At 31.7% G+C, this 12,281-nt stretch overlaps 1 protein-coding gene across 1 annotated transcript in view; it reads left to right on the top strand.

Annotated features, from left to right (window-relative positions):
- The window catches only part of LOC134252036 (nucleolar complex protein 2 homolog), a 61,017-nt gene that overhangs the window by 4,523 nt on the left and 44,213 nt on the right, over window positions 1-12,281 (top strand). The window contains exons 7-11 of the mRNA XM_062734458.1: window positions 230-340; window positions 1,119-1,232; window positions 1,453-1,641; window positions 1,818-1,957; window positions 3,616-3,727. Of these exons, the coding sequence (XP_062590442.1) occupies window positions 230-340; window positions 1,119-1,232; window positions 1,453-1,641; window positions 1,818-1,957; window positions 3,616-3,727 (666 nt within the window). The remainder of the gene's footprint in view (window positions 1-229; window positions 341-1,118; window positions 1,233-1,452; window positions 1,642-1,817; window positions 1,958-3,615; window positions 3,728-12,281) is intronic.

Below are 12,281 nucleotides of genomic sequence, written 5' to 3'. Positions count from 1 at the left end.
AAGACTTACATGTGTGACATTTTACATGAAAGTTAAACGGGCACATCAATACCTAGTTTCTCACCTGTTATGAATAAGTTAAACTGATATCATTAAGGCCTACCTTTTTCACCTGTTTCATTTACCTCAGTAGAATAAATTTAATATCAAGACTAGGTTGAGAATTCAGTTAATTAATATAAAGAATCTTAATGTTTGCCTGTATTTGATATAAGTGATATTTTGACAGTTGCTGGGTGAGATGTCAGAATCGGCCATGTTAAATGTCATCCTGAAGCACGTACACAGACTGGTGGCTTTCTACTCAGTCTTCCCAAAGCTCACAAAACTCATGATGAAGGTACAGTACAAATAAAAGGGTGTTATATTTTTGATAACTACTGTGCTTTAATTAGCTAGCCTGAGTTGAAAGCTCAAGAGAGCTTTTCTGAACACATGCTCTTCATTGTCAGTCTATCCATCTGTCTGTCTGACAATCTGTCTGTGAACTTTTCACATTTTCATCTTCTTCTCTAGAACTGCTGGGTCAATTTAAACTTAAGTTAATTGATACAAAGCATTCTTGGGAGAAGGGGAGTTTACGTTGTTAAAATGAAGGGCCAAGTCTCCTTACATGGCAGATAATCAAGAAAAAAAAATAGGATAGGGTCATTCAAAAATCTTCTTCTCAATAGCCACTGGGCCAGAAAAGCTGAAACATATGTGGAAGCATCCTGGGGTGGTGTAGATTCTAAATTGTTTAAATCTTGACTCTCAAGGGGAATCAAAATTTTTCATTGAAACATATAGGAGTTTTGATTTAAATTCTTCTCAAGAACCACTGGGTCAGAAAAGCTGAAACTTTTATGGAAGCATCCTGGGGTAGAATAGATTCTAAATTCAAATCATGACACCCTGGGGTAGGCTTTGGACCACAATGTGTACTACAAAGGGGAAAATCTGGTGAAGAAGAGCAGGGCCAATGTTACTCATGCAAGCATTGTGGTGCATGGGCCTCGTTATTTTTGATACACCGTGACTTACAAAATTAAAACATTAAAAGTTTTACTTGAAGACATGAGATTTTAAGTGGAGAGAATTACCTTTTTAGTATGAATTAAGATAAAGGTGTTTTTCAGAAAATGATCTCTCTGTGGAGTAAAGGGGAGGAAACTACGCGAGTGTTAGCTTTCTTATGTCTGAACAAACTGGTACTGATCTCCCAAAAAACACTACTGGAACCTTGTATGAAGGTAAGCATGTTAAATGGGTGCTTTTATTCATTAAATCTAAGAAATACCAATTTGCAGGAGCTACTGTTAAGTATTAATTCTTAAAATTTCCAGTATTTTAATATTGAAAAAAATGAAAGCTGATGAAAAAACCTTGAAAGGGCAAGATTATTCAAATATTTTGAATAAATTCTAGCATAGGAAGGTAAATCAATATACTATATGTATAGTTTTTTTCCAGCAAATGTACATGTCCTATGTGAAGAACACAAAGTTCACGTCTCCGACCACCATTCCTCTGATCAACTTCATGCAGATGTCCATGGTGGAGATCTTCGCTGTGGATCCGGTACAGGCCTATCAGCATGCCTTCGTCTACATCAGACAGCAAGCCATCCACCTGAGGAACGCCATCACAGTCAAAAAGAAGGTCAGATAAAAACAGAGAATATAAAAATAAGAATGAATCATGTGTAATTCTTATTTTTGAAATTATCTCTTTTGAAAATGTAAAACTGATAAATGTAATGGTATTGTCATTAGAACACCACTTTAAATTTTGCAGTTTATGCTGTTTATCTGTGAACAATTTATTTTTTTTTTCAGGAGAATTGCCAAGCAGTGTATAACTGGCAGTTTGTTCGGTGTCTGGAGTTCTGGGTTCGATTACTTTGTAGCAGTCATCCCAGTGAGGCACTGAGACCCCTGATTTATCCCCTCACACAAACCATTATAGGAACCATCAAGTAAGAAATCTACTCACTGTCATAAATAACATGTTGACATGTGATTCACATGACGTCATATGCATATTGCTTTACCAAACCGACGCAATAGGGCTGATTTTAATGATGAACTGTTTTATTGACTATTTTTCTGCATTGAATTCATTAAATCAATTCAAGTTTATTAGTCGTTTAACTTTTGTTGTTATTCTCGCAAGAATGTTGCTTTAGCGCACGTGACATTAGGTGCATTGAAGACTCCAATGTCACATGATGTCGTATGCATATTGCTTTACCAAACCGACCGAAGCCTGAACAGGGCTGATTTTAATGATGAACTGTTTTATTGACTATTTTTCTGCATTGAATTCATTAAATCAATTCAAGTTTATTAGTCATTTAACTTTTGTTGTTATTTTTGCATGAATGTTGCTTTACCTTTTTTTGTAAGAAGTGATGCATTGTGGGTCCAAATTACTGTGTAAAAAAATTCTGTCAAATGAATGTGCATTAGTCCAAATTTTCTCTTCGCCCAGGCTTTGTTGTTTGAGCTCGCAGTAACGAGAGTCGCTTCACGACACTCGCTGTGTTCGCTATCAAGAAGTTTTTTATAGAATATTTGAACAGTGTCAAGCTTTAGATTGCGTAACTGGCAAATTGCATTGATGATAAAACAGAATTTTTTCAATACCCCCCTACAGGAGCATAGAATTGCATTTTTCTAGGTACACTATTTGTTTGGTGTTGGAATATAGTGTAGTTGAATGACTCATATCAAGTGAATCCTCAAGACAGTACAGTTTTGTTTAATGATACCCGGGTAGTTCAAATTATAAGAGAGTGATCCTAACTTGATCACCTCAAATTTTATTCCAGGCAGTGATACCAAGATGTGTTTTTTAAAAATCATATGCCCTAATATCTCAACATTTTGAAGTCTTAAAAATATACATGTAATGCTTAACTTCTCTATTTAAAAGTCCTATAAGTTGGAGTTGAGAATAAACTTGACTAAAGAGAACTTCCCTAACAGGACTGTTACTTCTCTATTTTAGGCACATTCTTAGTTGTATGGATAAAAATGACCGAAAAAGCTATATCATATATGTAATTATTACACTGCCAATTTCTGCTGCAGGATCCTGATACTGTAAACAGGGTTATTTTTGCCCTTTCAATCTTGCAAACAATTTTGCCCTGTTTTAAATTTGCCATGTCACACTTTTGTTTAAGAAATTATACTGTATTCTTTGAATTTGTTCCGTTTTAAATTAGCCCAAATGAGGTAAGAGCGAAAGGGGTGAAAAGAAAACGGGGGTGGAAATTTCCCTATATAGAGTACATACCTCAGGATCCTTGGCTTTATTGTTCTCAGACAAGATACATGCTACTTTAATGAGCTCTCATTGTGTTAAATACATGATTAGGTTTCTCAATTACAAAATCATGTACAACATTTCCAGTCTTTGACCTTTAATTAAATGATCTGGGGTCTTCTTACTTTTAAGGTATTCAATTAAGCATTGAATTCATATTTCAGGATGTCTTCGGTCCTAAAGTAAACTTCAGTTTTATATTGATTTGATCTGGTGATATACTAGTATCTGATATTTTGGTTTTTATAAAATAAGTTTTTTAGTAAGGTCTCACATGGTCTTCTCTATGATTTTTTTTGTCAGATTGATACCCACAGCTCGGTACTATCCTCTGAGATTTCATCTGATTCGAGCCCTGAACCGACTCTCTCAGGCTACCGACACATTTATACCAGTTCTACCCCTGGTTCTAGAGGTGAGTCAATCTACCACAAAATTTGGACCAAAATAATAGTCATATTTACCAGTAACTGTTTAAAACTCCTTTTACCTTTTACTCTGCTTTATGGTTTGGTATTCAGAAAGTTAGAACCTCTAGTCTAACAAAAAAGACATTGAATGCACATGTTTGATCATTGTGTAGTGATCTTGTTCGAGCAGAGTAGATCAAAGATCTAATTTTAATTTAATTAGATTGGATGTTGTTTCTGATTTGTTTACTCTATAACTGGTATGTTTTACAATATGACAGTCATATAAATGGATTATGTAGGTGTGCAGGTATACATTCTTGGAGTATGAAAGGCGTTCACATTGCCGGTTTTAACCGGTAATTACTCCTTTTTTTCTTTCACTACACACCTTCACATTGATCTTTAGTTTGATTTTTGAGACTAAGCTGTTGGCAATGTAAGAGTTATCTTTCTTACGTTACTCAGCTGAAGACTAGTGCATCGATGATGAGCATCATGCATAAAAAATTAAAAGTATTCTATAGTGGATTGTTCTTCACAAGCAAGGTGTTCTTAAATAGAAAAAAAAATTAATTTTGAAAGAAAAAAAATGTTTTAAGGCCTTGAAGAGTTGTTTAACCTTAAATCAGATGGATTTATTAAATTAACCTTAGTCAAATTTTTAGGGGGGCAAAAGTTACCCTTATCAATTTAAGAAAAATTACGTCACATGCTTTATGTAAACAAATGATGAAACTTGGCCCAAGAGCACATGGCCATCACAAATTACTTACGACGTATCTAGATTTCATCTCTTTACATAATCATTACATCACCTGAGAAATCAGGGGGTATGAATGCATTGAGTACACAGAATCAAGTCTAAAAATAAAAGGCCGATCGAAATTTTCCCCTCCTGGTCATGTGATATATATTCACTTTTGCCGAGTCTTGTGACAAAAAAGGTTCACGGGTATTACAGATCACGGTGACATAGGATGTTACCTAATGACATACTTAATTTTTTAAAAAGTACAAAGATTAGAGAGTATGTAAATGCTGAATCTTTATCTCTTTTTTTATTAACCGAATTAATATCCAAGTTCAAGGTGTCCTCAGTTTCTTTTTGCCTTCTGCGTTGTTGCTTACATATACATGTATCAAATGATTCTTTGTTTAAGATAGTCCGATCCTCAGATCTTAAAAATCAGTTGTTGGGTAACTGAAGTACTCACAAAAATGTCTTTGAATTCTCAGAATAATGTGTATTTTTTCAAAGTTCTTCATTAAAGATAATCCTATTATAATGGGAAAATATTAAACTTAACATATTATTTGGAAATGCGAATCAAAGTACCCACTAGGCATTTTCTAAATAAAAATTTATCAATCAATACATTTTACAATATAAAATCATTGGTATCCAGGTGTTTGAAGAAAATTTCATGTTTTTAAAACTCATTCAGTATTTAGTTCTTCTATTGAGTTCACTTGTTATAAAATAAATAGAGTAGGATGTTTGCAGTATCATTGAAAGACATCACAAATCACTTTCATTTTCATACAATGCTAATATTAACCAATATTGGTATCTAAGGATAGATTAAAGGAAATTTGATTTCTGTAAAAATACATTTATTTTTCTACTTCAAGGGGGTTCAAATGTCTTATTTTTACAAGACCGTATCTTGGTTGTCAAAATTTTGAGAATCATCCTGAGATGCATAAGATAAAATTTCTTGCATTAAAAAAAGTCAATTTTATGCAATAGTTGGACCTTTTTAAATTAGATATTAATTGTAAGAGTTATCTTTCCTGGCTGAGGAGCAGACATCCTCAAAGTAAACTTTACATAATTTTTTTTTTGTGAAAATGAAAATGTCAGTCTAATCACAAAATATCTAGGCCTATAGCTGAGTTTTTCCATTTTGAAATCATGTATTGCTTTCGCAGAGATGTTTTGCAGATTCAGTAAATAAATTTTTAGTTTGACATATATTCCTTCAAATTCTTTATGTAGAGTTTACAAAGACAATAGAAACAAAGTTAGCCAAGACAGATGTACTTATATTTGTTAAGATGCTGCACGTTTGTGGGTGCATGTGTGTCCCAAATTATGTTACTATTTCTGTAATGCTATGTATAGTTTTGTCGTGGGAGTTAATGCATATGTTACCTATTACATACAAAGGGTATTCCATGGTCAAGCTAAACCATCCACATAATGCATGTCCCTGAACATCCCTGTGGCTTGACCGATTTCCCCGTGATGCAGAATTGTTATTCATAGAGATGTTACATCAGAAGGACATATTCTTCTGCATCCTTGGAATGATTATATGTAGGAGGGAGTTGGCATGACAAATTTTCCTTAAAAAGATATCCTTGTACGATTTTTGCATTGATTAAAAAAAGTACTTCCAACATAGTTTACCCTGAGGCATGGATTGTGAGAGGAAATCATGCTACCATATTTATATTTCAAGGTTCACAATGCAGGGTTCTTATTATAAGAATGAGCTTAATCTGGGGATGAACTTTAGTTTATCAGCTAAAGTGCAAACTGATTCATACTTTCAGCCAAGTTAAATTTTCTCTGGGAGGAAATCTTCATGAGAATTAAACATTTTTTTTGTGGAGAAAGAATGTTTATGGCGCATGAAATAAGAGTACTTGAACCAGCTAGATTGCACAAAAAAATATTTTATGTTGAATAAATTGGAAAGAAAAGAAAATATTTATCCTGGATGAATTGAATGAAACCCTAAATTTTGAAGCTCATAAATGACAGAGTGTTGTGCACATCTTTTCACCGAGATTGAATCCTTTAATCAAAAAAATGTACAATGCAATCAGTTCAAAAATTAGGACTTTTATAGAGATTTAAATTAATTTAATTTGGTAATTAATTAGACAAAGCAAAGAAAAAGTTTTCAGCTGCTGATCCAACAAAGATGTTGTTGATTATTAATTTTGTGTTGTCCAATTAATGTGTGTATTGCTGGTAATTAATTAGACAAAGCAAGGAAAAGTTTTACAAAACTGTGTGTATACCATGTATATGTGGCAGCGACAGAAAAAATCAAACCGAGCTAAGCTGTAATTTTCTCTGACATTTCTGCTATTTAAGGTGGAATGTCACACCAATTTTTTATTTTATAGATCTTTGAGTCATCCTTTTTAAACAATGGTTTCAGCATTGAAAGGCCGATATTAGCTCTTAATTATTTTATCTGAATTTTTTTGTATTTTTTCAAAGAAAATGAAAAAAATTTTGTGTTGTCTTGTAAAATTTTTGCTGTAAATAAATGCATCACATAAATACCTGTGTGTAATTTTTTTTATAAAAAATTATTTATGAAAATAAAACACACTATTTTTGAATATTTTTTAAACCTGTGGTTAAAAACACCATAAAACTAGTCACAACTAAGGACAACATGTTTGTAAATCATATTTTTAAAGGAAATTGAAACGGTTTTAGTTATTTTTTTTTAATATTTGGACCTAACCCGATCAAAATTAAACTGCATGCACAAAATGAATAAAATGCTAATGTATTGCCTCTTCATGTATTAACAATGAAGAAATCTAATTGTCAGATAATGTTTTAACCCTTATAACAAAACTGTGTGTGTTATTTATTTCCATAATTGTATAATTTTGATGTGGGCTATTTCGTTTCAATTTCTTTTATAAATATGATTAATGAACATGTTCTCCCCAGCTGTGGCTGGTTTTAAGAAGATTTTAACCACAAGTTTAAAAAATATTCACAAATTATCTGTTTTATTTTCATAAATAATTTTTTATAAAAAAAATTAAAAAGTCTAACCAGACTTTCTTTACATATTTTATTAGAGCTAGAAATATTTTTTGCTGTAATGTAATTTTCGTTTTCTTTGAAAAAATACAAAAAAATTCATATAAAATAATTAAGAGCTTTCTCTGACATTTCTGCTTATTAACTGATTAATTAAGTTTTGCTCAATTAATTATTCTTGAGGAGGAAGAAAGAAAAGTGAATATTTATTGGACAAAATCGAGACTTTCTGCTTTTCTATCAGACATCTTTTTTTTTACCCACAGACTGGCAATTTGTTTTAATAACCAATGAATTGAAATGTTTGACAACAGTTCATTGTTTCTGCCTGTCTTCTTATTTATTGTTTTTAATTTTCCGTTAAATAAAATCATGAATAAAAAAGGTGTGTTTAAAATCTAGCTGTGTCAAATCTAGTTTCTTATCACAAATTTTTGTGGTCTTGCAGATTATAGATACAAAACACCATTGAAAATTCACCCCACCTTATGGCTATTACAGAAGTAAACATAAATAAATGTATGACTTAATAGGCCTTAAGGTTAAGGCAGACATTTGCTAGGGGCATTAGTTTTTTTAATACTTATTATATATATATGATATCTAGTTCTATGTCATTCTAATATAGCAGGAATAAATATTGTCCACCAGGATATAAGAGTCCAAAAAATATCCAGATTAACATAGTACAAGTCAATTTATTAATTAAAATATGGCAAAAATAATATGTTAATTAAATTAAAGCACTGCTTTCAACAGAGACAGATTTTCAAAGTTACATAAGAAAATAAAAATGTGTTAAAGTATTGGATCATATGACTGCATGAGAAGATTTAATACCACAGAAAATATTTATAAACTATCGAGATGAATTCTTCTCAGGTAGAAGTCTGTTCTTTGGTACACTTTCTAGTATTTTGATTTTTAAAACAATGTTATCAGACAATATTTATATTGTGTTATTTATAACCAACTCAGATATATGTGATATTAAAATGTTGACCTGCTTCAAAAGTTCACTGCAGTTTTCTTTAAAAGTATTAGTGAATGATTATCCATTTGTCTGTCTGTCTGTTTATTCCAGAATTTAATGTTCTAATTTTTTTTGTAAAACAACCCAGACATTGTATATAGGCGATAGTGACTCAGTTACGTAAGTGTGTTGCAGGAGTTAATTTCAAGTCAAGATCATATGTACAATGTATATAGATCATCTGTCAAGGCAGAAGCTTCAAAAACAAACTTTGTTCATTTTTTGGTGATGAATCAGCCGTTTATGATGGCATATTAAACTGCATTTTAACATGGATATCAAACAAATTTGGCATAACATATTTTTGTACTATTTTGACTTTAACTTTCTGTTGGTATTGGGACAAAGTCTAACTTTGCAGGGTTCTGGTGTATATGCAGTGCATTTTATCTAACTCAGCACCTGCATGTGGAAAGTGATGACAAATTTATATAAACATGGAGGTTTTAAAAATATACATCCACCTGCACTGAGCAGCGGCCATTGACACCAGGACTTCTGCTTCTTCATTCAGAAAGTCGGCATTCTGGGTAAAATAACCCAACCAGGAAGTTTAAAAGTCTGCATTAAGGAGGTCTATCTTATCTGACTGCACAGAGAAGAGTAGTTTAAATTCTGATGGCCTAGATTTTGCTGATTAAATGCTGTCTTTACATAGTCCTTAAGGGAGGTGTTTGGTTTCTTCAATGAAAAGATTTCCCACAGTCCCCAACATTCTTAACATTTTTATCACTGTCTGCAGGTTCCTATGCTTGACTGAGTTGCAACATCTCAGTTCAAGTAGAAAGAAGAATGTTCAACATGGAGAAATTTAACAATTGAATATCCTAGAACAACTTCAACAATACTTTTTGGAAGATTATTGAGACAAGAAAAAGTTATGAAATTATTAATGTACATAGAGAAATTAGCTTCAAGATGCCATTTGATGAGGCTTGCACATTATTTTGTTGTTAAATGTTACTTGACACCTATTGTGCACATAATCGTCTCAGCTAAAAAATAAATTATCCAGCTTTGGCCAAAGTCTAATTAGTCCAACAACACACTGTTTTGTACAAATAATTAGACATTTCTTTCTTTCTACTTGAAACTTTTCAGACTCTAAAGATTTTTTTCTCGCTATAAAAACTGTGGTCATCTCTTTAAAATCTTTCAGACAAGTATCCAATCAACAAAAGAGAAAAGAAAGGAAATATATTCACAGAGGTTCACTGAGAGAGTAATTTAAGGTCATTTGTAATTAATTATAAGTGGGTTATGAAATTTAAGTGCCAATATACACCTGGATATTTTCAAAAAGTGTAACGTACAGTTTAAATTCTTGAAAGGTTGCCCTTTCTTATACATCTTATTACGGTAATTATTTTCTGCCATTTAAAAGGTCAGCTTCTCAAGCAAAAGAAGGTTTGATAAGTTTTAAGGAAAAGCTATTACTTAATCATTATAAAATCAACATTATATAAATTTTGAATTGAATAAGTGGGTTATGTTGTGTTCTAATTACCAGTAAATCAAACTATTAATGTATATAGCTTTAATGATCAAAGACTCTGTTTTTATTTCTTTCTAAGATTGGATTTTTCTTCATGGTTGATTTGTAGCATGTTAAAATTATTATATTTATATATACATGTATGATCATTAGATAATTAAAATTAAATAAACGTCTCAGTCATCACATGGTTTTCTTGAACTGATGCCAAGGTCTTGCATAAGACCAGTACTTAATCAGAATTTACATTTGTTTTGGGATAGAAGTAGGCTGGATTAGTTTAGAGAATTCTTTTTGAGTCGTAGCCAAATCCCTTCACCTCAGAGGTTAGGTCACCTTAAAAATCCTATGGCGCATGAATTAGTTTGTGTTTTTATCCAAAAATAAATAGTTGATATAAATGTACTGTTTTCATGAGTAATTTATTAAATAAAATCAATTTAAAATTTATTAATTTCTGTAATTGAATATAATAATTTTGCAAATCATATAAATTCAATTTTATTATCTCTTACTTTATTGGAGAAAGAAAAAAAATGAGATATTTTAGGAATGGAAATATTGAAGGTAAATTGATCAAGAACAATTTAAGTGCTTGCATGATACTTCCAAATGCCTGTTTAATTGAGATGTGAATGTTCCAGATACTGAAAGTTCATGCAGCTGTATGTTATTGGTTTGGATGGATTGTAATTGGGTTATCATTTACAATGCCCCAATATCAAGATGTTGGAATTTTTGTCTGTCATTAGACATTGAAATCTTAGCATTATTCAAAGTAATTAGTGCATTTTAACAAATTGACAGATAGGAGAGAGGTCAGGGTAGTTTAATCATGGTAAATCATGTATAATCCAGGAAAGAAAAACATTTTCAACGATATCATCAGACAGACATTAAATGCTTAATAACGTGTACTTTACTTAACAATAGCCTCCAAAGAATGTTATAACACAAGCCAGAAAACATTCCAGTATCTCTTCCAGAAATCTGTAGAATCCTCATGCTTCATTGTTTATTTTGTTTTTGTATGGAGGTGTGTTACGTGTATTCAGTCAGAAATCCGGCTTGTAAGACGACCCTGGGAGGAGACCAGGCAAATTTAAACATTCCTATTGGTTTAGGCATTTTCTAGCTGGTTCCCCCCACTAAGAAGTCTCTGATTATATAAGTAACATGGAAAAGAAAATCATTGAACTTAAATAAGTTTAGGAATTTCCTTTTTACTCTTTCTGACCTATACAGTAAACCATTTAAATACAGAAAATGAATGTAGAGTAATTTACTAATTTAGATATTTGTAATGTATACTAATGAAAATTGGAAAATTTTGGATTTTCAGTAAATAATTTCGTCATAACTAAAGTCAAACTTCATTTTAAACTCAATGGGACCAAGAAAATTCTTCGAATTATCAGAGGATTTGAAAAAATATCAAGGATAAAATATTTAAATCAGTGGTTGGGACTTCAAAATCACCACATATCCTATAGGTATTCAAGACATTAGTGTCCCAGATACTGAAGTTCAACTGAAGATATTTTCTTAATTATTGAATATATTTTATTCTTTTATATTGATAGTTAATCTGCATTTTAACAAAAATGTTGGTATATATATCAGTGCACATTTCCATAACAGCTTAGTTAAAGTTAATAAATCAGTTAAAAATTATAGACTCTTAAAAACGCATTGGTACATCTGGGTTGATCATGGATTAGAACCTAAACAATGCGTTTGGTCTGAGCATGCTGGTAATGTAATCCTCTTCTTAAACATGTAGATCCTTGGTTCTTTGGAGGGGACCAGAAAGTGCAGAACTAATCGCAATATTAAGTAATAATTATCAGAAGCAGGTCTATACACACCTGCAGATCAGACGATCAGCTTTTGGTACTTCAAGGAAACGCAATAAATCTGTCTTTACGGGGATCTCATTTGAAATTTAAATTAGAAGCAGGGAAGTGTCTTAAAAGTTATACTATTACAAAGTTCACCTGGTGTGAGACGATGCATTTTATTAAATTAATGCATGCTTTTTAAAAATTAATGCAAGCTTTTTAATTCATGCATGCTTTTTTAAACCTGCTATTCTTAACTGTTGATTTTTTGGTATTGTTGTCCTGAGTTTGTTTTTGTAATTATCGTTAGTTTGATAGATTTCATCCTCTTTAATCTGATTAATTTGATTACACTACAGGTTCAAAGGGAGGTTACGTATAGGAT

This window comes from Saccostrea cucullata, unplaced genomic scaffold (assembly GCF_032062105.1).
Source record: "Saccostrea cucullata isolate Sc308-1 unplaced genomic scaffold, CSIRO_AGI_Scuc_v1 ctg6, whole genome shotgun sequence".
In the NCBI taxonomy this organism is placed as follows: Eukaryota; Metazoa; Mollusca; class Bivalvia; order Ostreida; family Ostreidae; genus Saccostrea; species Saccostrea cuccullata.
Note: the sequence above shows the minus strand (reverse complement) of the source record. Positions and strands in the feature narration are given on the sequence as shown.